This window comes from Pteropus medius, unplaced genomic scaffold (assembly GCF_902729225.1).
Source record: "Pteropus medius unplaced genomic scaffold, Ma_sr-lr_union100, whole genome shotgun sequence".
Classification (NCBI taxonomy): domain Eukaryota; kingdom Metazoa; phylum Chordata; class Mammalia; order Chiroptera; family Pteropodidae; genus Pteropus; species Pteropus medius.
Window position 1 is genome coordinate 1,083,575 of NW_024341893.1, and position 25,559 is coordinate 1,109,133.

The following is a 25,559-nucleotide window of genomic DNA, read 5'->3' on the forward strand; positions in this document are numbered from 1 at the left end:
TCTCGGGGGAGGGAAAGGTATAGGGACAGATCTGGGGGAATGATGCCCCGGGAATGGAGGGAGGAGGGGAATTTGGGGAGATTCCGAGAGTTAAGAAATGTGAGCACCGAGGAAGGCGGGGATGCTAAGGGGCCATAAATGCGGAATGTGTGAAGAGAGCAGGGGCCCAGGGAGGTGCAAAAGGTAGAGGGGTCGGAGGATCGAGGATCGGAGGATGTGTAAGTGGGATGCGACCTCAGTGAAATTCCAAGGAGCAAAGATCAGGGACATACTCGGCATCCTGGGGCACGCGTATTGATTTATACAGTCAACAAGGATTTATTGAGCACCCATGTCAAGCACTGACTCAGGGAGAAGTGGCCGCTGCCCTGTTGGGCCCAGAGAGCGCAGGGGAAATGCCAAAGAGTCACACATTCAAGCTTGGGTGACAATGTCAAATGAGAAGTCAAAGGTCAGGCAGGATCAAGGCACCCCGTGGCAGGAGGAGCTGAGGGGTCCCGAAGGAACAGGGTGGTACTGAGCATCAGGGGAGGGCCAAGGGAGCTTGGTGGTCCCAGAAGGTCAGGGAGGTGCTGAGGGTCAGGAACATCTAAGGGTCAGGGACATCTAAGGGTCAGCGAGGTGCTGAGTTTGGTGTCAAGGGGTGGATAGATCAAACAAGGGGTCAGAACAGGCTCCGAGCCAGCTGGTCACTCCCTGAATTGCACAGACACAGAAGAGTCAGTCACCCTTGTCCGCCGCAGCCCACCAGGCTCCATCCGGTTCTTTGTTTTGTGCAGGAAGTGGACAAAGCGCACACCGGGGCCATACCGGCGGAATACGTGGGACACCTGTGGCAGCACCCAGGGTTAGAAAGAAGTCCTTATTAGGAACCCACAAACCCTGCTCTCCTCTCTTCTTCCCCTGTGAAGTCTTGGGACACGAACACATGTCTGGGCTTGGCGGCTAGGGTAGGGAGTCTCACCTGGATCCAGTAGCTGGGGGGACCTCTCCTTGAGGTCCGGGGGGCCACATGGTGCTGCGCAATGACCGTGCGGCGGTCAGCTGCCAGTAGCCAGACGTGCAGCTCATAGACACACATGTCCAGCCGGCTGTCTTCATACCTGAGGTTGGGGCCAGGCCTTTAGCTGCCCCCGCAGCCTGAACATCGCGACCCCAACCTCTGACCCCAATCGCCATTCAAGACACACTCACTGGCACCCTCTCCGTGCACTTGGGCTGAGCGGTGCTGGCAACACAGCGGTGACCAAGACAGCCCATGCCCTGCCCTCACGGGATTCACAGTCCAGTGGGGGAGACAGACTTGTCATCTGGCAGCAACAATCAAGAATGGTCAGCAGGGCCAGGATGGGGAAAGTCTGGGGAACTGTAGCATAACACAGCTGACTCAGCGGGGGGGTGACAGGGAAGGCTTCCTGGTGGAGCCGTGGATAAGGATGAGAATAAGGATAAGGAGGAATTAGTCTGAGCACAGAGAGCGATAAGCATCTAAGAAAGAAGGAACAGCCTTGGGCCCGCACGTCTCAAAGACTGGAAGAGTCAGAGAGAAGGAGCTGGAGAGGTGGCAGGGCTGGCACCTAGAGGGGCAGGAGGGGCCTGGTGGGAAGCTCAGACCGAAGGGGAGCATGGAGAGAGGCCTGCTTTTTGGGGAGCCCCTGCGTGTGACCCGGTGGGGCAGAAGCACGTACCAGTCCATGACGGTGATGTCTGGCTGCTGGTCATCAAGCAGCTCTTCCCACAGGCCCTCGGCCAGCAGATCCACACACTGCTGCTTCACCGTCCAGCTGTGAGAGAGGGCACAGGGATGTGGGCTCTGGGACCTGCTGCCATTCTCGGGCGTCTCCCCGGTTGGCCTGACCCCAGGGAGCAGGAAACCCTGATCCAAGCACCCTCATATCCAGGGTGCCCACATATGGGCACTGAGCACTCACTCAGCGGCTTACAGGCTCAGTTCCCACCATCCTCTCAGAGGGGGATCCATTCAGAACCCCGTGTTGCACGTGGGGAAACCGAGGCTCAAGAAAGGAAGTGACTTGCCCAAGGTCAAGCAGCAGAGGAGTGACAGGACCGAGATCCCGGCCCGGGGCCGGCGTGCCTCTGAGCCCCTGAGTTACACCATCTCGCCCGCTGTGCGGAAGCAGGGCTTGGTCTCATGTACATAGATGGAGGCTTAGGGGACTGTCCCCCTCCCAAAGAAAGAGGTTTAGACGAGGAACAATAATAGCTGCTATTTATTGAACACCTACTATGTGCAAGCCAGACTTGGCCAGACCCTGTGCTGTGTATTTTATAAGCATTCTCTCTGATGACTAACCCAGAGCAGGAAACTGAGGACCAAAGAGGCAAAGTAGGTTTCTCCGGGTCTCACAGCAAGAAAGGCTGGAGGAGGGAAGCCAATGCAGGTCACACAGGCCCTAACTACTCACCTGAGGTCGTGCGGGAGCTTCTCAGTCCTAATGTACCACCCATGGAAGTTCCCTGCCAGGTGGAAGAGGTTAGAACGTGCCCATTCCCCAGGCCCGCCTCCTCCCCTGGGGTCCAGCCACCAAGCACTCACCCAGAGCCTCCAGGGGCCGCTGCGTGGGACCAGTAGGGGGTGCTGGCTCATAAATGTTGATGCCTGAAATGGGCACGTGTTGGAGCCTTAAGCTGTCCCAGTCTACACCCTCCCATCCCCTACCTGGCCGCCCCCCGCCCCTCTTCTGCTGGAGGGGCAGGAATCTGTGCTCTCCCTGCCAGGCCAGACCCGCCCGGCGGGGATGAGTGAGTCAGGGCCCAGGGAGAGCCCTGAGAAAGTCCTGGGGGAAAAGGGACAATGCCCCGGTGGGGGATGGCGCTTCTGGTGAGAAGAGATCAGAGACAAAGAGAAGCGCCAAGAGAAAGAGACAGAATAAAGGCAGAGGGAGAGAGAGAGAGAGACAAAGGGAAGGAGAGACAGAGACACATGCCATAGAAACGCAGAGACAGAGATGCTGCGTGGGACGCGAGGAGGCAGAGGCGCCAAGACGCAGAAACAAAGAGGCAGAAGCAGAAACAGACGAGAGACAAGGAAGCGGACGGGAGGGAGACACGGGCTGCGCACGGGCTCCCGGGGGAAGAAGAACAAACGGAGCGGGGGGCGGGCGGCCCCGCCGCTCGGCCGCGCCGCCCGCACCTTCGGGGTTGGGCGAGCGCAGCAAGTTGCGGTACAGCGGCCGCCGCAGGAAGAGCAGCTTCCAGGTGAGGCGCGGCGGCAGCGCCAGGCTCCGGCCGCGCGGCCCCCATTCCTCCAGCAGCAGCTGCCGGGCGTGGGCCTCGGACGGCTGCTCCGGCGCGGGGGGCCGGGGGCTCTCGGGGGCTGCGGGCAGCGGCGGCGACGGCGGTGGGGGCGGCGACGGCGGCTCCTGGGGGCTGGAGGGCTCCCCGGCCTCCGGCTCGCCGCCCAGCGCGTGTGGTGCCTGCACCTCCTCCATCCGTCGGGTCGGGTCGACTGTCCCGGCTCCTCCGCAGGACTTGGGTTAACTGGGGGCAAGAGGGGGCGGGCCGTTCCAGCTGGCATTTAAGACAGGGTGTGTTGGGGGGAGGATCTGGGCCCCCAGGCCCTCCTCCCTCAGACCTAGGAGTCACGACACGGAGTGTCCTCCTCCCTCGGGCTTAGGAGCCCAGGTCATCTCTTCTAGGTCCCAGGAGTCTGGGACCTCCAGACCTCCAGCCCCCTCCTCCCCTAGCCGCTCCTCAGTTTCCCAGGCCTCCCGCCCCAGTTTCCCCGGGCCAGACATGGACCCAGGCCCCCACCCTGGAGAGGGGTGTGGCAAACGAGCTAATGCAAGGGCTCCCTGCTCTCTAATCAGGCCCATCTACCTCATTAAGATCTGGCCTGGGGGGATTAAGAGGTTAATTAATGAAGACCCCCCTCCCACCAGCAGAGGGGGTGAGGGTAGAAGGAAGAGGTCTTGCTTCTCCTACTTCCTCCTCTGCCCTCACCTGGGACACACCCTTGGGGCCCTGACATTTCTTGTTCTAGAAACCAAGGTAGGGGGTGAAAGGCAGAAAGAGACCCAGAGTCTGAGACGAGGAATCAGAGAGATGGGGGACCCCCAAGAAGACGTGGAGGTAGCAGCTCAGAGGGAAGCAGCAATCCTGCCTGGGTTTCCAGGGGCCTGCGACCCCTTCCTGGGGTCGGGGCAGGTGGCACAGGTTGCCAAAGCCTCTCTCAGAGGTCATGGGGAGTTTGGAGCAAGGGGTGGGGCAATGGTGGGGGCAGGAGATTGGGTGCGGAGGAAGTGCGGTGGTAGGGAAACCTGTAAAGCCAGATGCCCACGGCCACATCCTGCCCGTGCCACAACCCACGCCTCGTCCAGGTAAGCACAGGCGCAGAGCTCCACAGAGATTACAGAGTGCTTTCTGCCTGCTAGGCCCTTGTCTAAGCGCTTACAAGTTCACTTTATCTTCTAAGACGATAAGGAAGAAGGTGCTATTATAAAGCAAACGGACGCGGAGCTTTACGCTGCCGCGCTCCAGCCCGTCTCGTCTGCACGCCAGTCCTGTGGAGGGCGGTGATTATCCCCGTTTCACAGATGAGGAAACGGACACTGCCCTCACAGGCCTGGTCCCTTACTGCCCCAGATAACCCCATGGGCTTCCACGGGCGCTTCCTGCCCCAGATTCGTGGAGAGACATGAGCTGTGGACACTGGGAGTTGAGCTCACACCCCAATGATGATGCTCATGTAATTGAGGGCTGCTTGTGTGCCAGGCATTGTCCTGAGTTCTTTAGGTGGGGTACTTAATTCAATCTCCACATCCTCCCTAGGAAATAGATACTATTGTTATACCAATTTTGCAGATGAAGAAACTGAGGCACAGAGAAGACTAGTGACTCACCAAAGGTTGCACAGCTGGTATGTGGTGAGTTGGATACACAGAGCCTCGGATGAGATACACAGGGACATGGATTCAGCTCACTGCCAGGGAGAAACACTGGCTCACTCAGAAGCAGACAGGAGATAATGGTCATATTTATTGAGCATCTGTCTTTAACTCACTGAACCTCACAACACTCCAGGAGGTGGGAACTGATAATAGTACCTCCATTCACAGATCAAGAGAGGTGAAGTGACCCATCCTGAGAAAGCTGGGGATTAGCCAGGGTCCTGGGGAATGGGGAAGACCCATGGGAAGGGACGAACCAGCTAAGGCATACCAGAGCCTAGGCCCCCTGCACCTGGAAGTCCCCGGAGATTCCCAAACATTCACAGAGCCCACAACACACGCATAATCGCACAACCGGAGACGCTCCCCAAACCACCACAAGCAGAAAATCCCACACCCGTTTCTGGCCACCTGCCCACCTGTCCTCATTGGAGGAAGAGGAGAAGGAGGAAGAAGGGGCAGAGCCACAGCAGGAGCATGGGGAGTGGAATCAGAGCTGTCCCCATGTCAGAATCCAGGGCAGGGAGTGGCCAGGAAACAAAGACCTAAAAATAAGGGCAGGGGAGAGTCCGAAGGATCAACACCCCTCCTTTGCCTGCCCCCAGCCTGCCATGGTTTCCACATCACCATCTCAAGGCGGCAGCCATGGGGGTCTTCACCTCCCCTGGAGAGGTCACTTTGCCTGTCTTGCTTTTGATCTGTGAATGGAGGTACTGTTACCCAACCACTCGGTCTCCCACTTAAACCACCCATGGCTTCCAAGTGCCCTCAAGAGAAAAGTCCCAGCTCTTTGGCTGACGTTCGAGGCCCTGGATTTCTGGTCCCTGCCTCTAGGACTTGTTCTCTCCCATCTCAGGGATTTTGCTCGTGAAGTTCTTTCCACCTAGAATGCCCTGCCCTCTCACCCATGTCCCTATACTCAGAGGTTCCCAAACTTTAAGGTACATCAGATTTACCCAGGGAGCTTCTTTAAAATGTATATTTTTCAAGCCCCCCTCCCAGGAGTCCGATTCAGTCCCTTGGGTCCCCAGAATCTAAAATTTAAGAAGCACGCCACCCTCACGTTCCTACTATGAGAGACATTTTTTACCTCAATTTGAGGGATCCAGGAACACGACCACGCACTGCAAAGCCAAGTGGCTTTCAACATTAGATCTCAAACTCTCCACCTGGTAAAAGGTCCCAGTGTGGCGACTTGACTTCCGAAAGGCTATTTTCTAAACAGGCCAAGGCCTGGGTGGCCAACATGGCACCCTTCCCCAAAAGCCATCCTTCCCCTGTCATGACATGTTAAAAAGCAGGAGCATGTCCACCCCGGTGACTCTCGGAGACCCTGCCCCACCTGACTCTTGCATTGCTGGAGGCAGTTTTGTGGCTAGGCAACCAGCCCCACCCCTGAGATCTCAGCAGGGGAGTCACTTTCAGTGGGGGGCAACTAGTATTTCTTGAACAAATCTGGGGATGGGGGGGATGCTGTGGGCCCAAGGTGGGCTGCCGCTGGCCTCAGTGTGATCTGAGATTTTCGAGAGTAACCACAGGCTCAGCGCTGGCATTAACCTGAGATTTGCCCCACCCTGGTGACTCCCTGGGACCCCATGTCACCCGACTCACAGACAACCCAAGGCTCAGCTGCTGAACCTCAGAACTTGGAGTGCTTTGGGCCTTTTGCCGAGCTACCCCAGGCCCAGTACTGGTGGCATCCAGCTTCGGTTCGCAGCCTGGCCTCTCCCATGTGCCTCCAGGTCCAGCACAGGCAGCAACCAAGTGCAGATAGTTTGCAGTTCCTACCACGTAGCCTCAGGAGGTCACATGGGAGCTGCTCTCAAGGGTCCCCAGAACCAACACCTGGAGCCAGGCTTGAGACCACAATGGAGCACCACCTGATTAGCCCTACAAGTGGCACACCCAAAGGATGGTCTCAACAGGCACATGAGCCCGCTGAGGGGAATCTTACTCCATGAGGTCAGTCCTTACACAGCAGCTCATGCTGTGGGTGTGGCCAGTCCTCATAGCCAGTCAGCCTAAGAGTCAATCCCACCCACTGATGTGCCAACAGCAATCAAGGCTCAATAACAACAAAAGGGTACACACAATCCACACAAAGCACACTCCGGGAGCACCCAGAACAGGTGATCAAGGAGGCTGTGCCACTGGGCCACACAGGGCACCTACTACATAAGGCCACTTGGCTAAGACTTAGAGACATAGCAGACTTACCTAATACATAGAAACAAACAGAGAAGCAGCCAAAATTAGTAAACAAAGAAATGTGTCCCCCAAAAAAGAACAGGAGAGAAGTCCAGAAAAAGAACTAAATGAAATAGAGGCAAGCAATCTACCAGACAGAGTTTAAGACACTGGTGATGAGGATGCTCAATGACCTTAGGGGAAGAATAGATGATCTCAGTGAGAACTTCGACAAAGAGCATAAAATAAGATATAGAGACCATAAAAAAGAACCAGTCAGAAACAAAGAATACAATAACTGAAATGAAGAATACACTAGAAGGAATCGACAGTAGATTAGATGAAGCAGAAAATCAAATCAGTGATTTGGAAGACAAAATAGCAAAAAACACCCAATCAGAACAGCAACAAGAAAAAAGAATACAAAAAAAAAAAAAAAAGAAGAAGAAGATCGTTTAAGGGACCTCTGGGACAACATTAGGCATGACAACATTTGCATCATAGGGACACCAGAAGGAGAAGAGAGAGAACAAGGGATTGAGAACCTATTTGAAGAAATAATGACTGAAAACTTCCCTAACCTGGTGAAGAAAATAGACATATGAGTCTAGGAAAAATAGAGAATCTCAAACAAGATGAAACCCAAACAGGCCCACACCAAGACACAGCATCATTAAAATGCCAAAAGTTGAAGACAAAAGGAAAATCCTAAATGCAGCAAGAGAAAAGCAGTTTGTTACCTACAAGAAAGCTCCCATAAGACTGCCAGCTGATTTCTCTACTTTACAGGCCAGAAGGGATTGACATGAAATATTCAAAGTGATAAAAAGCAAGGACTTACAATCAAGACTACTCTACCCAGCAAGGCTATGAATTAAAATTAAAGGTGAGATAAAGAGCTCCCCAGACAAGAAAAGCTAAAGAGATTTATCACCACCAATCCAATATTACAAGAAATGTTAAAGGAAGAAGGAGGAGGAGGAGGAGGAGGAGGAGGAGGAGGAGGAAGAAGAAATATATATGAATAGTAAAATGGCAATAACTTTGTACCTATCAATACTCACTTTAAATGTAAATAGATTAAATACTCTAATCAAAAGACACAGGATAGCTGAATGAATAAGAAGACAAGAACTACATATATTCTGTCTACAGAAAGACACACACAGATTGAAAGTAAAGGGATGGAAAAAGATATTTTGTGCAAATGGAAATGAAAAAAAGCTGGGGTAACAATACTTACATCAGACAAAATAGACTTTAAAACAAAGACTATAATAAGAGACAAAGGACATTACATAATGATAATGGAATCAATCCAACAAGAGATTAAAACCCCAGTGAACACTTATGCACCCAACAATGGAGCACCTAAGTATATAAAGCAAATATTGACTGACATAGTAATACAGAGAGATCACTAGTAACACAGTCTTAGTAGGGGACTTTAACCCCCCTTTGACACCAATGGATGGATCTTCCAGACAGAAAATCAAGAAAGAAACAGTGGCCTTAAATGACACACTAGAGCAAATGGATTTAACTGATATTTTTAGAGCATTTCACCCTAAAGCAGCAGAATATACATTCTTCTCAAGTGCACATGGAACGTTTTCCAAGATAGATCATGTTAGGCCACAAAACAAGCCTCACTAAATTTAAGAAGATTGAAATCATAGCAAACGTCTTCTCCAACCACAACGGTATGAAACTAGAAATCAACTACAAGAAGAAAACTGAAAAACACACAAACACTGGAGGTTAAATAACATGCTACTAAACAATGAATGGGTTATCAGTGAGATCCAGGAAGAAATCAAAGGTACCTTGAGACAAATGAAAGGGAAAACACAATGATCCAAAATCTATGGGATACAGCGAGAACAGTCCGAAGAGGAAAATTCATAGCAATACCAGCCTACTTCAAGAAACAAGAAAAATCTCAAATAAACAGTCTAACCTTACACTTAAAGAAGTAGAAAAAGAACAACGAACAAAGCCCAAAGGGAGTAGAAGGAAGGAAATAATAAAAATCAGAGTGGAAATAAATGAAATAGAGTCTTAAAAAAAAAAAACAACAGTACAAAAGATCAATGAAACCAAGAGCTGGTTCTTTGAAACAAGAAGCAAAATTAATAAACCTTTAGCAGACTCATAAAGAAGAGAGAGGAGGATCCAAATAAAATCAGAAAAGAGAGAGAAGTGACAACTGACTCCACAGAAACACAAAAAATTATTTAAAAAATACTACGAGCAATTGTAGGCCAACAAATTGAACAATATAGAAGAAATGGATGACTTCCTAGAAACATATAATCTTCCAAGACTGAGTCAAAAAAAAACCAAAAACAAAACCCAGAAAATCTGAACCAATTACTACTAACAAAATTGAATCAGTAATCAAAAAATTTCTCACAAACAAAAGTCCTGGACTAAATGGCTCACGGGTAAATTTTACCAAACATTTAGAGAAGAATTAACACCAATTATTTTCAAACTATTCCAAAAAATTCAAGGAAGGAATGTTCACAAGCTCATTTTACAAGGCCACCATTACCCTGAGTCCAAAAACCAAATAAAGACATTACAAAAGGAAGGAGGAGGAGGAGGAGGAGGAGGATGAGGAGAGAGAAAATTATAGGCCGATATCCCTGATGAACACAGATGCAAAAATCCTCAACAAAATATTAGCAAATCAAATTCAGCAATACATTGAAAATATCATACGCCATGATTAAGTTGGATTTATTTCTGGGATGCAAGCTTGGTTCAGTATCTACAAATCAATTAATGTGATACACCACATCAACAAGTTGAAAGATAAAAATCATATGATCATATTAATAGATGCAAAAAAAAAAATGTTTAACAAAATCCAGCATCGATTTGTGATAAAAATTCTCAGTAAAGTGGGAATAGAGGGAACAGAGTTCAGCATAATAAAGGCCATATGTGACAAACTCACTGCCAACATCATATTCAATGGAGAAAAGCTAAAAGTGTTTTTCATGAGATCAGGAACAAGACAAAGATGTCCGCTTTCACTTCTTTTAATCAACATAGTATTGGAAGCCTTTGCCACAGCAGTCAGACAAAAAAAAAAGAAAGAAAAAAAATTAAAATGCATCCAAATTGAAAAGAAAAGTAAAACTGTCATTATTTGCAGATGACATGATACTATATATAGAGAACCCTAAAGATTCCACCAAAAAACTGTTAGAACTGATAAATGAATTCACTAAAGTAGCAGAATACAAAATTAATATTCAGAAATCGGTTGCATTTTATGCACTAATAATGAAACATCAGAAAGAGAAATTAAGAAAATCCCAGTTACAATTGTATCAAAAATATCTAGGAATAAATTTAATGAAGGAGTAAAAGACTTGTTCTACGAAAATTACAAGTCATTGAAGAAAAAAGTTGAAGAAGATACAAATAAATGGAAGCATATGCCTTGCTCATGGATAGGAAGAACTAACATTGTTAAAATGTCCATACTACCCAAAGCAATCTACAGATTCGATGCAACCTCTATCAAAATACTAATGGGGTTTTTCACAAAGCTAAAACAAATAATCAAAAAAATTATATAAAACCGTAAAAGACCCCAAATGGCCACGGCAATCTTGAGAAAGAAGAACAAAGTTGGAGGTATCATGTTACCTGATATCAAACTATACTACAAAGCTATAGTACTCAAAACAGCATGGTACTGGCATAAAAACAGACACCTAGATCAATGAAACAGGATAGAGAGCTCGTAAATAAACCCATGCCTATATGGTCATTTAATCTATGACAAAGGAGGCAAGAATATACAATTGAATAAAGACAGTCTGTTCGATAAATGATGTTGGGAAAATCGGACAGATACATGCAAAAAAGTGAAACTGGACCATCTTATTACACCATACACAAGAATAAATTCAAAATGGATTAAAGAGTTAAACATAAGACCCCAAACCATAAAACTCCTAGAAGGAAACAGGCAGTAAACTCTCTGACATTGCTCTTAGTAATATTTTTTTTCCTGACATATCTTCTTAGGCAAGAGAAACAAAAGAAAAAATAAAGAAATGGGACTACATCAAGCAAAAAAGTTTTTTTTATAACAAAGGAAACTATCAACAAAACAAAAAGACATTTGACTGATTGGGAGAAGATATTTGCCAACGATACATCTGATAAGGGGATAATATCTAAAATTGATAAAGCCTCATACATCTCCACACCAAAAAAGCAAACGATCCAATTAAAAAATGGGCAGAGGATCTGAATAGGAATTTCTCCAGAGAGGACAAACAGATGGCCAATAGACATATGAAAAGATGTTCAACATCATTAATCATCAGAGAAATGCAGATATGTCACCTCACACATGTCTATCATCAATAAATCAAAAAATCAGTGTTGGTGAGGATGTGGAGAAAAGGGAACCCTTGTGTACTGTTGGTGGGATTGAAAATTGGCGCAGCCACTATGGAAATAGTTTAAAAATAGAACTATCATGTGATCCAGCAATCCCACTTGTGAGTATTTATCTGAAGAAAACCAAAACGTTAATTCGAAAAGATATATGCACCCCTATGTTCACTGCAGCACTATTTACAATAGCCAAGATATGGAAGCAAACTAAGTGCCCATCGATAGACAATTGGATAAAAAAGAGGTGGTGCATATATACAATGGAATATTACTCAGCCATGAAAAATGATATCTTATCATTTGCAATGACATGAGTGGACCTGGAGAGTATTATGTTTAGAGAAATAAGTCAGACAGAGAAAGATAAATACCATGTGGTTTCACTTACATGTGGATCCAAAGAACAAAATAAATGAACAAACAAAACAGAAACAGGCTCATAGATACAGAGAACAAACGGGTGATTGCCAGATGAGAGCGGAATTGGAGGGCTGCATGGAAAAGGTGAAGGGATTAAGAAATACAAATTGGCAGTTACAAGATAGACACGGGGATGTAGAGTACGGCATAGGGAATATAGTTAGTAATATTGTAATAACTATGTATAGTGCCAGGTGGATACTCGACTAATCGGGGGGAATCGCTTCGAAAATTACATAAATGTCTAACCGCTATGCCGTACACCTGAAACATATAAAATAATATCGAATGTCAACTCTAATTGAAAAGTAAAAAGAAATAAAATAAAAAGCATGAGCAATGGTGAGACTACATTGGGAAACGATTTGACAATTTCATTATCAAACCGACTATCCTGCCCTACAGCCTGGTGATCCCACTCCTAAGATTTAGCCCCAAGATGGGAAAAGATATGTCCCCACAAAGACCCGCACGCAACGCTTTCTCATAATACAGCTGACTCTTCGATAACATGGGATTGAAATATGAGGGTCCACTTACATGAGGATTTTTTCCCAACAAATAGTAGCAGTACTATTTTCTCTTTCTTAGGATTTTCTTAATAATGGTTGCTTTTCTCTAGCTTACTTTAGTGTAAGAATATAGTATATGATACATATAGCATACAAAATATGTGCTAATTGACTACGTTATCGGTAAGGCTTCCGGTCTGTCAACAGCAAGCTGTCAGCAGTTAAGTTTTAGTGGATTTTCAACCACATGGGGGATCAGCACGCCTCACCCCTGCGTGGTTCAAGAGTCAACTGTAGCTTCAAATCAACTCGTGTGTCCATCAACAGATGAACCATGGAATAGTCTGAGTAAGAAAAAGCCCTGGGCTGTTGAAACGTGCAACCACGTAGGTGAATCTAAAATCATCACGCAGAGTGATGAAGGCCAGGCCAAAAGAAAGCACATACTATGTGATTCCATTTATACCAAATTCCAGAAAAAGCACCAGTAATCAGAATCAGAGAGCATGTAAGAGGTAGCCTGGGCTTGGGGGACGAGCTACAAAGAGGCATGGAATGGACTTCTCGGGGTGATGAAAATGTTCTGTCTTAATTGTGGTGGTAGTTACACGGGTGTAGACATTTGTCAAACTCATCAGACTGTACATTTTAAATGGGTGTATTTTATTGAATGTAAATAATAGCTCAATAAGAAACAAAACAAAAAGACTACAGCAACTGTCTACATACTAATAAGGAAATATCTATGAGCATATTGAGTGAAAAAAGTAAGCTGTAGAACAGTGGGCCTCATTGATATGAAGAAAAAAATATATAGTAAATATTTGTCAGGCTTCTCTGAAGGAAGCCTTTTCTATCTCTTATTCTTTCAAAAGATAACTTATTAAACATCCACAGTGGCCGAGCCCTGTGCTTTGGGGGTACAATAGGGAAAGTACAGACAGACTCTTGTCCCCCTGAGTCTTCTGGACTTGAGGGGGGAGGGATGGGTTTTGACAAGTCAGTGAGCAACTAGTTAATTGATAAACAGGGCTAAGTGCTTCGAAGGTGAAGAATAGGCTGTGATGACAGAGAAGAGGAACCTATTTTAACTGGGATGGTCAGGGAGGGCTTCTGGAGGAGGTGACATGTGAGCAGAGCCTTGAAGAAGGCTAAGGAGCTATCTGTGTAAAGGGCTAGGGGAAGAGCATGTCCAGGCAGGGGGAACAGCAAGTGCAAAAGCCCTGAGGTGTGTTTGGGGCGCAGCAGCGGGGCCGGTGTGGCTGGAGAGGAGGGAGGGAAGCGGGGATGAGGTCAGAGAGAGATGAGGGCAGCTGCGTAGGATTTTTCTAAGTGTGACAATTTTCAAGTGAAACTATGGAGAAGGTTTCAGCTGGGAAATGAGTAGACATAACTGATCTCTGACCGAGTGAAGGCAGACGAGGGTGGACAGGCCCAGGGAGGGTGGAGGAGTGGCTGGCAGAGGACAGGTTCAGGATCCCTCCTGGAGACAGAGAGGCTTGATCGGCCTTGAGGGTGTGAGCAATGGGCAGAAGGTGGCACCTTTTGCTGAGAGAAGCTGGAGGCCAGAAGAGATGGGGGAGGGGCAGCATTCCATCTGCGATGCCAGGAGGTGACTGGATGAGAAGAGGGGTCAGGGCTGAGACACAGACCTGGGAGGCATCTCCACGTGGACAGCTGCGGAGCCGAATGAGATAATAAAAGCAAGATTGTGGGCAGACCGCAGAGGTCTCGCAGGTGTGGTTCCAGACCACCGCAGTAAAGCGAGCATCACAAAAAAGCGAGCAGTGATCTTTTTGCTGGTGGAGGGTCTTGCCTTCAATCTATAAAAAATGCAACATCTATGAAGTGCAATAAAGCGAAGCACAATTTTTGAAAAATGAAGGTCAGGACGTGGTTCCATGGTGTAGCGGTTGGCACGTCTGCTTTACACACAGAAGGTCCTGGGTTCGCGCCCCAGTGGAGCCACGGTCCATGGTCTACGGCCATGCCACCCTGAACAAGGCAGATGTCTGATCTCGGAAGCTAAGCAGGGTCAGGCCTGGTTAGTACTTGGATGGGAGACCACCTAGGAAGATCAGGTGCTGTAGGCATAAATAAAAAAAAAAAAAATGAAAAAATAAGGGCAATAAAATGAAGTATGCCCGTAATAGCGGTTATGGATTGCTTGCTGCGTGTCAGGCACTGTCCTTTGTGCTTCGTGTATATGAACGAAGTGAGACTCTAAGGGAGGTGTTATCGTTAAACCCACTTTACAGATATGGAAGCTGAGCCACAGAGGGCTGAAGTGCCACAGAGGGCTGAAGTGACTGGCTCAAGTTCACACAGCCAGAAAGTGGCAGATCTGGGATTTGAACCCCGGAAGTCTAGCCCCAGAGTCTGTACCCCTAGGGAGGGTGGCCCAGGTAGGGGCCGAGCTCCTCATGCTAGTATCTGACTTCAGGTTGATCCTCCCCACTAGCCATCCGGCCATGACTCTCCTCTCCTTGAATCCTTCCCAGCTCGCCAGAGGCCTCAGATCAGATTCTAGTTTGCAGCCCAATTTCTAAGTCATTGAGTTAGTCCCAGTCCACCTGGGCACTGCTCCGCCCTCTCTTTACATCGCATTGACTCCAAATCCCATTCACAAGAAGATTCAGAGCTCTCGGGAAGAGGACAGGTGACGCCAGTGCCAGGTGCTGTGCCAGGTGCCATGACAGGGAGGTTGGTGGGCTCTGTCGCCGGTCGCACGTGGGAAGTCAGGCTGGGGGCCATTGCTCTCCCTTCCCCATCAGACAGTGTATTAGTTTCCTGTGCCTGATGCAACAAATTAGCACTAAGTTGGTGGCTTAAAACGACAGAAATTTATTCTCGGTTCTGGAAGTCGAAAGTCTGAAATCAAGTGCTGGCAGGGACGCACTGTCTCCGGAGTCTCCAGGGGAGGATCTTTCTTCGCCTCTCCCAGCTTCCGGTGGCTGCTGGCACTTGTTGGCTTGTGGCCGCATCACTCTAATCTCTGCCTCTGTGGTCCCTCTTCCTCCTCTTCACTCTCAGATTTCCTTCCGCTTCACCTTATAAAAGCAGTTGTCATTGAATTTAGGGCCCACTGGGTAATCCAGGATGACCTCTTCATCTCAAGGTCCCCAACCTAATTATAACTACCGAGGCCCGTTTTCCATATGAGGTTCCGGGGGTCAAGATGTGGACATATCTTTTCAGGGACCACCGCCCAACCCACGGAACAGGGGCGGGAGCAAAGCCTGGGGAGGCAGGAGAGCTCAGTGGTTCTCAAATTTGACCACATGTCAGAACCCCCTGGAAGCCTTGTTAACCACGGACTGCTGAGCTCCACGCCTCCGCTCCCACTCCGTTTCTGATGTGGTGGTTCTGGGGTGGGACCTGGGAGGTGATATTGACGCCGCCCATCTGGGATCCCTCACTAAGAACCACTGTCCTGGTGGTTAAGAGCATAGGACTCTCTGAGCAAGTCTCCACCCCGATCCTGTGTGTCCTTGGGCAAAAGACTTCCTTTCCCAAGCCTTAGTTTCTCATCTAGAAAACAGGGCTAACTTTTCCCCGCAGTGCTGCTCGAGGTGGCCCACACTCTCCCCTGCACTCGTGGTGTCCCATAATTTTGCTGGTCCTTGACCTACAAATTCCTTCCACCTCAGGGCCTTTGCACATCCTGCCCCTTCTGCCTGCAAGCCTTCCACTCCATGCTTCCAAGGCTGCTTTCACCTCCATTCAAATGTCACCTATTTGTAAGGCACACACCCTTCTGGCTTTTTTCTACCCAACAATGTATCTCGGTGATTTTTCCCTATTGGAACATCAACAATAATCTGGGGCCGACCTCTGCTGTACCCTATTGCCACACCCTGTTCTTTCTTTCTTGAACTTAGTATGATTTATAAATACCTATGAGTACTTGATATGAATACCTATGTTCACTTGGTCATGAACCATGAACTGTGTCACCCCGAGAGAATGTCAGCCTCACCAGGGCAGGGCCTTGGGCGGGTTTGTTTATTATGTGTCCCCAGCTCAGGGCTGACACAGACTGGTTGCTCTCGGCTGAGCCGGGAGGACGAGAAGGCGGGGCCGGGGCAGGAGGACGAGGCTGTGTCCAGCCAAGGAAGCCGGTCCCACACCCCGGAGTCTAGCTCTCCCCATTCCTGCTGCGAAGCCAGCATCACCCACCAGGAGCATCAGCTGGACCCAAGACCCAAACTCGCTGATACCGTAGAGAAAAGAGGACGGCCAGTGGGGCTTGGAGGAGCAGACGGTGGGCTCTCTACGTCGGGAGGGGGCTGAGGGCAGGAGAAAGGTGGGCTCGGTTGGGCGTGGCCTCCCCCTGTATAAAGCACAGGGGTAGGGAGTGGGGGTGCTGTGAGCCAGCTTCACCCTGCAGGGGGCGACAGAGAGGCAGGAACGAGCTGGGGTAGGAGAGAGAGGGAGAGGAGGAGGAGGAGGGAGGGAGACAAAGAGACATGGGACGGAGAGACAAAGAGAAAGAGAAAGAAAAGTTGAGAGACCTAGAGAGGCGGAAGCACAGAGACAGAGAGAGAGACTTACAGAGATTGGGGTGGGGTCGACTGGAGCCCGACGGTGGTCCCTGAAAAGATATGTCCACATCTTAGCCCCCGGAACCTCATAGGGAAAACGGGCCTCGGTAGTTATAATTAGGATCTAGAGGGTCAGGGATACCCAGGAAGCATTACCTGGGCAGAGGGCAGGTGGGTCATGTGGCACCTGGGTGGGGGGGGAGGCGGGGGTGGGGAGGCGAGGCGTAGGCGTCCGGAGAAAGGTGCCCACGTGCAGAATGTAAAGCACGCGCCGATCACAACCGCGGGCCACCCCCCGCCCCCCGCGTCCCGAACGCCATCGCCAGGGACGTTCGGCAAGTCACGATTTTAATAAATCATGTTTCACATCCTCCAGGGAATAGTACCCAGCTTTTTATGTACCAGCCGGGACCAACCACCAAGATACGATGTTAGAAAAGAGCAGGGGGAAGGAGGAGGCGTCCATTATGCTAACGTTACTGCAAAGTAGGACGAACTGTGTACGCACGTGGGTGTTTCCTGGTACATGCAAGCAGTTCGGGAAGGAAACACAGGAAAATGTTCCGGTCGCTGCCCCTGGGGAGGGGGCGGAGAGGCCCGGAATGGCGAGCGAGGGAGGTGAACTTTGCCATCTCCCCTCTTGGAATCTTGTACAATTTGTGTCATGTGCTTGGGTTGCCTGTTCAAATACTAAATAGGATTACGAGAGAAAGAGAGAGAGAGAGAGAGAAGAGAGAGAGAGAGAGAGAGAGAGAGAGAAAGTAAGAAAGTAAGTCAGGGATAAAGGAATAGGAAAGAGGGAGGAAGAAAGGGAGAGTTACCTGTTTAACCCAGTGGGCCCCAAACTTCTATTGATGCCTCTGGTCTTCCCCGCAAAGGCTCCGAGCTGTCCCCCACCTGTCTAAACCACAAACCAGGACCCTATTTGCTATCTCATCTCATCCCCCAGTCCCAACACCTCTCAACCTTGTTTCCTACTCGATCAGCCATGTCTCTCCCAGAGTCCCCTTTTTGGGGCCTGGCCCTAGTGGAGTTAACTGGCCACCCTAGAAGACAGGCTGACGCTTTTCTGTTCAGCCGTGTGGTCCCTCAGCTGCAGGAAGTGGAGAGAGCCCTGCCTGGTTCTTCAGGAAGCTGGGGCATGGTGACCATGTGCAGACTCCCAGGCCAAGTGCCCGGATTCAGACCCAACCTCCACCCCTTTCTTGTGGTGTGACCAGGTTGGTGATTTTCGTGCCTCTGTTCCTCAGTCTTCCAGCTATAAAATGGGACAAGGAAGGTGCCTCCTCTGAGGGCTGTTAGGGGGTTGCATTTGTTTCCTGTGACTGTCATAAGGAACTGCCACAAGCTTGGTAGCTTAAAACAGTAGAAATGTGTCTTCTCACAGTTCTGGAAGCCGAAGTCTGAAATCAAGGTGTCGTCGGGGCCATGCTCCCCCTGAAGCCTGTGGGGAGAACCCTTCTTGGCCTCTCCCAGCTTCGGGGTTGCTTGGCTCATGGCCACATCACTCCAATCTCTGCCTTGTCGTCATCACAAGGCCTTCTCCTCTGGGTGTCTCAGATCTCCCTTGTCACTGGATTTAAGCGCTGCCCCCTCTCCCCCCGAAGGAACCATAATGATCTCAAGATCCTTAACTGAATCACATCTGTAAAGACCCTTCTTCTAAATAAGGTCACTTTCACAGGTTCCCCAGGGACATATATTTGGTGGGGTGGGGACACCATTCAAACCACTACAGGGTTACGTGAGGTTGAACTAGGAGCTCGGCCAAGGCCTGGACACAGTAAGATGTTGATGAACATTAACTATTACCTTGATCTCGCTCAGCCCACACAATATTATTAAACGTTTCGAGTGAGTTGCCTACCTTTAAGATTCGAGAGCTTTCACATGAAAATGGGGATTTCTCGAGAAAAATCAAAATATTTGGCATCGTGGGGCCGAATTCCCACAAGGCCACGGTGGCCTGAGAAGTGACTGCCCTTCAAAAGGGTGTGCCTTTGCATCTCCCAGTTCCTCAGTGTCACCTGCCTGGCCCCAGGGGCACTGGAGTTTGAGTCTCCTGGATCACAACTGTCCTGCCGATTGTTGCAGCGCCGCTGAGGGACGCGGGACTTCAGGCCTGGCCCTCCTCGGCCAGGTGACCCTGGGCAGGTCCTTCCCCCGTGGACCTCAGTCTTCACATCAGTGAGATGGAGGAAGCTGCGCGATGAGTCCACAGGCCCTCCTCGGTGAGCGGTGGGGTACAGGCAGGAGACGGGCATGATGTTTGAGGTAGACAATGACGTACTATGGCAGACAAACTGCCATTCTCCCATCCTCAGTCCTGGCTGCGTGTTAGAATCGCCTGGATAATTCTCATTTTAAACACTCGTGACCAGGCCCCAATCCACTCCTAAGGAGGTTGCTCTTTGCTTATAGAGCAGAGCTTTAGCATGGTCTTCAAGACCTTTATTCCTCCCAAGAACTCTCTCTCGTTCACTCATTCATTACCTTTATTCCCCTCCCTCTCCACTGGGAACCGCTCGAATGTGTAAACGGGTCTCTTTTTCGGGTCTTGCAAAATGAGAACAGTTTTACATCCATAATTTGTAGTTTATACACCTGGCCTGGGATTATAGCTCTTCATTTTACTCTTTCCGTCACTGGTTTGGCTCCCGCTCCCCGCAGGCACACCTGGTCCCTGGCGCCTGCGGGCTGCACAGGAGCGCCCCCTCCGTGTATCACTCGCTCCCCTGGGGTGGACACCCAGGCTGCCTCCAGCTCCTGCCCCATAAATCCTGCTGCGATGAACATCCTCGCTCTCATTCCCACATGACCTCGTTCTTCGGGAGCTCATCCAGGAGCAGAATTATTGGGGAGATACATATGTGCGATACCGTTGACCCTTGAACAGTGTGGCGGTTGGGGGTGTTCCTGCACAGCTGAAAATCCTTGTGTAACTTTTGACTCCCTCCAAATTTAAGTTGTCCCTTGGTGTCCATGAGGAATCGTATACCCCGTGAAGATACCAAAATGCACGAATGCTGAGGTCCCCTAAATAAAACGGTGTACACGTCTATGCATTCAGTCTGCCCTCGGTATCCGTGGACTCCCAACCACGGATCGAAAACAGTACAAGTATTTATTGACAAAAATCCATGTATAAATGGACCTGTACGGTTCAAACCTGCATTGTTCAAGGGTCAGGTGTACTTCATTTGACTAAGCCAGACTTTCTAATTTTTGCCAGATTCACACTGTTAAAATGGCACCTTGTTGGAATTTGCCCTTCTTGATTACTGAGTTTGAGCAACTGTGCACACCCTTGTCGGCCTTTTGGGCCTTTTTCTTCTGTGAGTTGTCTGTTTATATCCTTTGCCCATTTTTGCTAGGCTTGCTTTTTCTTGTTAAAAATATATCTTATCAGTGTTAGACTTTGCAGATACTTTCTCCCATTCTGAAACCTGTCATATCCGCCAATGTCCTTCCTTGAACACATTTTCTATATACGCAAATGTATTTTTCTTCATAATTTTTTCCTTTGGAGTTTTAAGAAGTCCTTCTCTGCTTCTAGGTCATTGAATATTTTCCTCTATCAGCTTTATAGTTTACCTTTCACAGTGATGTTTAATCCAAGAGAAAAACCGTCCAATAAAACCAAAATAACGGAAGGTTTCATATCTATATTGACAGCTGCTGGCCAAAAGTGGCAACGGAGCATGTGAAATGTGGCTAGTGCAACTGAAGGACTGATTCTTAATTTTATTTCATTTTAAAATTAAATAGCCACATGTGGTTAATGGCTACTTACTGTCTTGGACAGATCTAGGGTTCCCTTTTGTTGTATTAGGTAGGAATTCAGTTTTTTCTCTATAAAACGAACCCATTTCCCCAACACTATTTATTATCAAACAAGTCTCCCCTCCCCCCAGCTCCCCATTGATTTGTGGGGCCATCCTTATCATATATTAAGCTCCTGCATACACTGGGTCGGCCTCTGGGTTCTCTGGGGTGAAGCCTAGCAAATGTAATTAACAGCAGAGTGAAGGAGCACAATTGTGTAGTAGTAGAATTTATAGCTAGAGCACAGCTCCCCAAATACAATACAATTCTCAAACTCCATTGTTCTGTGTGGTCACATGACTAAGCTCTGGCCAATGAGGCAACGGTGCAACCACAGTCCTGTCCTTAAAGGGGAGTGCCCTCTTCCCTTCAGGTGGTGGCAGTGCCCTTGGGCCACGTGGGAGGAGGCCATCTCTTAGCGTGGAAGGAGGCGGGACCCGGCTGCCTGGGCGGGGCTGAGTGCCAAACTCTTCGGCCAATCACAGACCTCAGTGGCTCCCAAACTCCAACGCCCTCAGAACCCCTGGAGGGCTTGTTACAATGCAGGTTGCTGGGCCCCACTGAGCGTCTGACTCACCTGGGGTGGGACCAGAGAATTTCATTTCCAGAAAGTTCCCAGGGATGCTGCCAGGCCAGAAACCACACTTTGAGAGCCACTGTTTTCTTTAAATCTGACCTTCAGGCATCTCTGACTCCGCTCCAGGGCCTTTGCTGCGGCTGAGTTAACACTCACTCCTTGTGAAGCACCAAGTCTGGTTGGTAACCTCTGGACAGTGAGACCCCTGTGCCACATCACAGCTGAGGCAGATGATGTCTGTGGCTCCGCTGCACTTGGCCTTCTGGGTGTTCCCTGGCTCACCGAGGCCGCAAGCCTGAAAAACCACCTGTAGGACGCCCTCGCCAGCTGGGATTGGTAAGGTCCCGCCAGGAGGAGACTCGGAGTGGGAGCAGAGGGCGGGAAGCTGTCTGGAGCCATTCAGCTTCAGGGCCACCGACTCCTCTTGTTCCTCCAGCCCATCCGTGGCTTGTCTTTAGTGACTACTGGCTGGGTTACTGGCCCTCTGTGGCTCTCCCAGCCTTCCTGCAGGGGCAGCACCAGCAGGAGGAGGAGGCAGGGGGCCTCCGGGAGGAGCTCCCCATGCCTCCCAAAGCTATTCCTTAAAACTGCAGTGATGTAACTGAAGGTAACAATAGCCGAGTTGCTGTGGGGTCAGATAGCTCTGCCTCCACGTGATGGGGCAAGTGGCATCGAGGTGTCTGAGCAGGCCGCTCCGCCTGGACAGTGGCACCTCCAGGTGCCCAGTGGGATCAGTGCACACAGTGGGTTGTGCGAGCAGCGGCTGCCACGTTGCTCTTCACCGTCTTTGTGTTTTGGGGATCACAGCATTCTGGCTTCCTCAAATGAGTCTGGCAGGTTATCTATCTTTTCTCTATTTTCTGGAACAATTTGTATAAGGTTGGAATTACTTGATCCTTCAAAGTTTGGTAGAACTCATTTGTAAAAGCAATCAAGAGAAAAGTTTTCTTCTTCTTTTTAAATACACGTGGCTGGGTAATTTTGGTCTTGTTTCCTCTTTCTCTTTACTCCAATTCCGGCATATTTTTTTCCCAGATACATTCACACACAGCAGTTGTCGCTTGTGCTGGTTATGTGTAACTGTCTGTGATTACTGACCTAGATCATGCATGGACTTGACCAGGCTGCCACAGAAACAGCACCCCAATCCTTGGGGTCTGCGGAACTGTGCTGTGGGGCGGTCACATGACAGTGGAGAACAGGAGGTGTGGACCGAGCCAGAATCTCTCCGTCCTCACCCACGAACCGGGCCGAGGAGGCCTGCAGGACTCTGGAGAGGGGGCTCACGCCTCACAGTCCAGCTGTCCCCAGAAGCTGCGGCCGCCTCTGACTCCTCAGGGTGCTGGGAAGGACACGCACAGTCAAAGCCCAGCACTGGCCCAGAGTGCTCAGTGCCCAGAATGCAGAAGCTGCGCTGTCACCTCCATGTCAGCTGGACTCCTTCCTCCCTTCGTTGGGACCCAGGCTTAGCCCCCTCGAGTCTTGGCCTAGAGGACGTACCTGACTGATGGAGTATCTCTGAAGCTGGCAGCTGCAGGCCCATCCGCCTTAGCCCAGCCCGCAAAAGCCCATCTGCCTGTTGACCAATTTACTAACGTCAACTCACCGGGGATCAGTTCCTACCCACCCAGCACGCTCAAGACAAAACCTTTAAAACAAGTTTCCAGAAATCACAGATTCAGTAAATTGGTCATGACCCGTGGACTTGCAAACTGGTTCTTTCCAGGCCTGGGAGTGGGCTGATCGGGCCTGCTCAGTGTGTGTGTGTGTGGGGGGCGGGGGTGGGGGGGAGAGGCGGGGTACCAGCTGCTTTGACCTGGGACTCCTCTCCCACTCAGACATGGCCGTGCCCCAAGCTGTGCTGGAATCCTGGGGTTGCCAGGCACCCTCTCCCCAACCTCTTACCCCTGGATGGCCTGGGCAGGGAAGGACCTCTACACACACCACACACAAAACGAGAAAATGTTTTAATTGTAAAACTAACTTGAAGGGGGGGAGGGCAGGGCTGCACTGAGGGGGCAGGAACCTGATTCTTCAAGCAGTGGTTCTGTCCCCTGTGTCACCCCACAGGACAGGGACCATTTGTCCCCAGGTGGGGGCAGGGGCTAGAGTGTTATAAAATGACAATATAAATAGACTTCTAGAAAAGAAGAGGCTGTCCAGGTGCAGTAGTCGTTTTCTGCAAAGGCCGGGGTGAGAGGGAAGCCCTGCCCCCGTCTCCCCGTCCAACCAGAGAGGGTGCGGGGCTAAGGGAAAGGCCACTCTTCAGACATTCATGATCGACCCCCGCCATGGCTCAGGGGGAGAGGGGGTTGTATGTCAGGCAAGGTCCGAGACACCCACTCGCAGGCTGGAGGACAGGAGCTGGACCTTCCGACGTGAGCACACACCATGTACACACTCACACACACTCACACACACACCCCTCTTCATAGTATTCTCTCCACCCCCAGCGGCCCCCGCTGCAGCTTCCAGTGATGGGAGGGCCGCCTGTCCTTCTCGGAGACGGGAACACAGGGAGGGCCTGTCCCAGGGGGCGGGGGGCCCTGGGAGCCTCACTCGCTTCCACAAGTCCCTGTTTTCAGTCACAAAACCAGAACCGGAGTTCAGTAGTAGGGTCCCGCACACCGACCCCGCCACACGGAGTGTCTCCCAGGCCGGGCGGAGCAGGGGCCGGCCCCCGGCTGGCCTCTGACAGGGCAGGGGTGACCCAAGGGGCTCTTTGGTTCAGGGACAGGGTGCCAGCTTCATCTCGTGCGGTTCTGGCGCATGAGGGGCACAATGCCGGCGGGCGGGCCCGCTTTGGCCAGGAACGGGTGCTTCAGCAGCTCGGCCGCCGTGGCCCGCTGTGCCGGGTCCCGCACCAGCAGGCGGTCCAGGAAGCCCTTCAGGGACGGTGACACCTGCGGGGGAGGGCATGGGGGGTGTTCTGGCTTGGCTCTTGAGTGCCAGATCCTCTGCTCGCTTGCAGTGGTGGGGCCCCAGGCTCCTCCTTTCCTGTCACACGGCTAGTACCTACCGCCCAGGGTGGGAGCAAAGAGGCACCAGCTGTCTAGGGCTTGGGCCCAGGGGCTCATGTCCTCCCTACTTTTGAGGTTTGGTGAGGAGCTGGCAGCAGCTGGGCCCTGGAGGCACCCCTTTCTCACCACGAGGAAGGCCCCTCTTCTGGGCCTCGCTACGTTGTGTGCCTTCAGCCAGGCCAGCCTAGCACCACCTCTGTGGAATGCCAAGGGCACAGGGGACCCACACTGAAACGAACGCTCAAGGCCTAAGGGGAACGGGGGTGGGCCCGGCACCCAGGAAATGCCACCCCAGGAGCTGGCAATGCCCCAGTTCTGTCCGCTCCATGTGAGGCCAGGGCTCAGACACCCACTCGCAGGCTGGGGGACAGGAGCTGGGGTGAGAGGCCAGGTGGCATCCAGCCTCACACCACTTGCCTGCTGGGAGGTGCCCACCTTGTGCAGGTTCTTCAGTCGGGGTGGCAGATTGTCCCGAATCATCTTCATGGCTTTGAGAGGTGGCTCATTGAAGTAGGGGGGCTCCCCATCCACCATCTCAATCACCATCACCCCCAGAGACCAGATGTCCACCTGCAGGAGAGGAAGATATGCAGGGCAGAGCTGTGCGGGATGGGGGAAGCCTGGGGAGGGATGGTCCCCAGTTCTACCTTTGCTGTTTCGCTCCCCGAGTCCCTGGGCCCAAAACACCCTCTCTGACCCCACGTACCCTTCACACAGGGAGGCCTCTGACGGGTTCTGCCCACCCGGCCTCCATCCCCCTTTTCGCTAACCGCCCCAGTCTCCTCGCAGGAACCCCTTCCCCTCAACCTCAGGGGTGGGGGAGTCCTTGACCAGGCTGCCAATCCAGCATCGTCCAGACAGTAATTGGGTCGGGAACAGGCATGTGACTCAAACTGGACCAATCAGAGTCAACCTGAGACTGTAACCCAAATATCCTGGAAAAGGGCAGTGCCCAGAGGCAGGGACATGAGCCCCAGAGTTGCCAGGGTCATCTCTGCTGTTACCAGGGGAAAATCAGGGCCCAGAGGAACCGAGCACGTAGACAGCCGAGCCTGAAGCCTATCACTTCGTTAACTTCACAGTTTTGGGGGCCCACAGCTTCCACGTTCTGCTAAATCCGTTTCATCTGGGTTTGT

The 25,559-nt window shown here is 50.5% G+C and overlaps 2 protein-coding genes and 1 pseudogene across 7 annotated transcripts in view; 1 reads left to right on the forward strand and 2 right to left on the reverse strand.

Annotated features, from left to right (window-relative positions):
- Window positions 1–302: 302 nt before the first annotated feature.
- On the reverse strand, window positions 303–3,522 carry NCCRP1 (NCCRP1, F-box associated domain containing). Its single transcript, XM_039854489.1, has 6 exons — window positions 3,155–3,522; window positions 2,558–2,620; window positions 2,427–2,478; window positions 1,689–1,784; window positions 965–1,103; window positions 303–830 (listed from the first exon to the last, which is right to left on the reverse strand). The coding sequence occupies exons 1-6, from the start codon at window positions 3,450–3,452 to the stop codon at window positions 690–692; spliced, it is 789 nt and encodes a 262-aa protein (XP_039710423.1). The 5' UTR covers window positions 3,453–3,522; the 3' UTR covers window positions 303–689.
- Window positions 3,523–14,434: 10,912 nt separating this feature from the next.
- Window positions 14,435–14,550, forward strand: LOC120596883 (uncharacterized; annotated as a pseudogene).
- An 8,803-nt stretch (window positions 14,551–23,353) lies between these two features.
- PAK4 (p21 (RAC1) activated kinase 4) overlaps window positions 23,354–25,559 on the reverse strand; it is a 42,770-nt gene continuing 40,564 nt past the window's right edge. For 5 of the 6 annotated variants that reach the window (XM_039854543.1, XM_039854501.1, XM_039854510.1 and 2 more), the window contains 2 exons: window positions 24,859–24,993; window positions 23,354–24,306 (listed from right to left, as the gene is read on the reverse strand). In XM_039854543.1, coding sequence (XP_039710477.1) covers window positions 24,151–24,306; window positions 24,859–24,993 — 291 coding nt within the window. In that variant the 3' untranslated portion in view covers window positions 23,354–24,150. Of the gene's footprint in view, window positions 24,419–24,858; window positions 24,994–25,559 lie in introns of all 6 variants that reach the window. The other variant, XM_039854535.1, reaches the window with a different exon arrangement.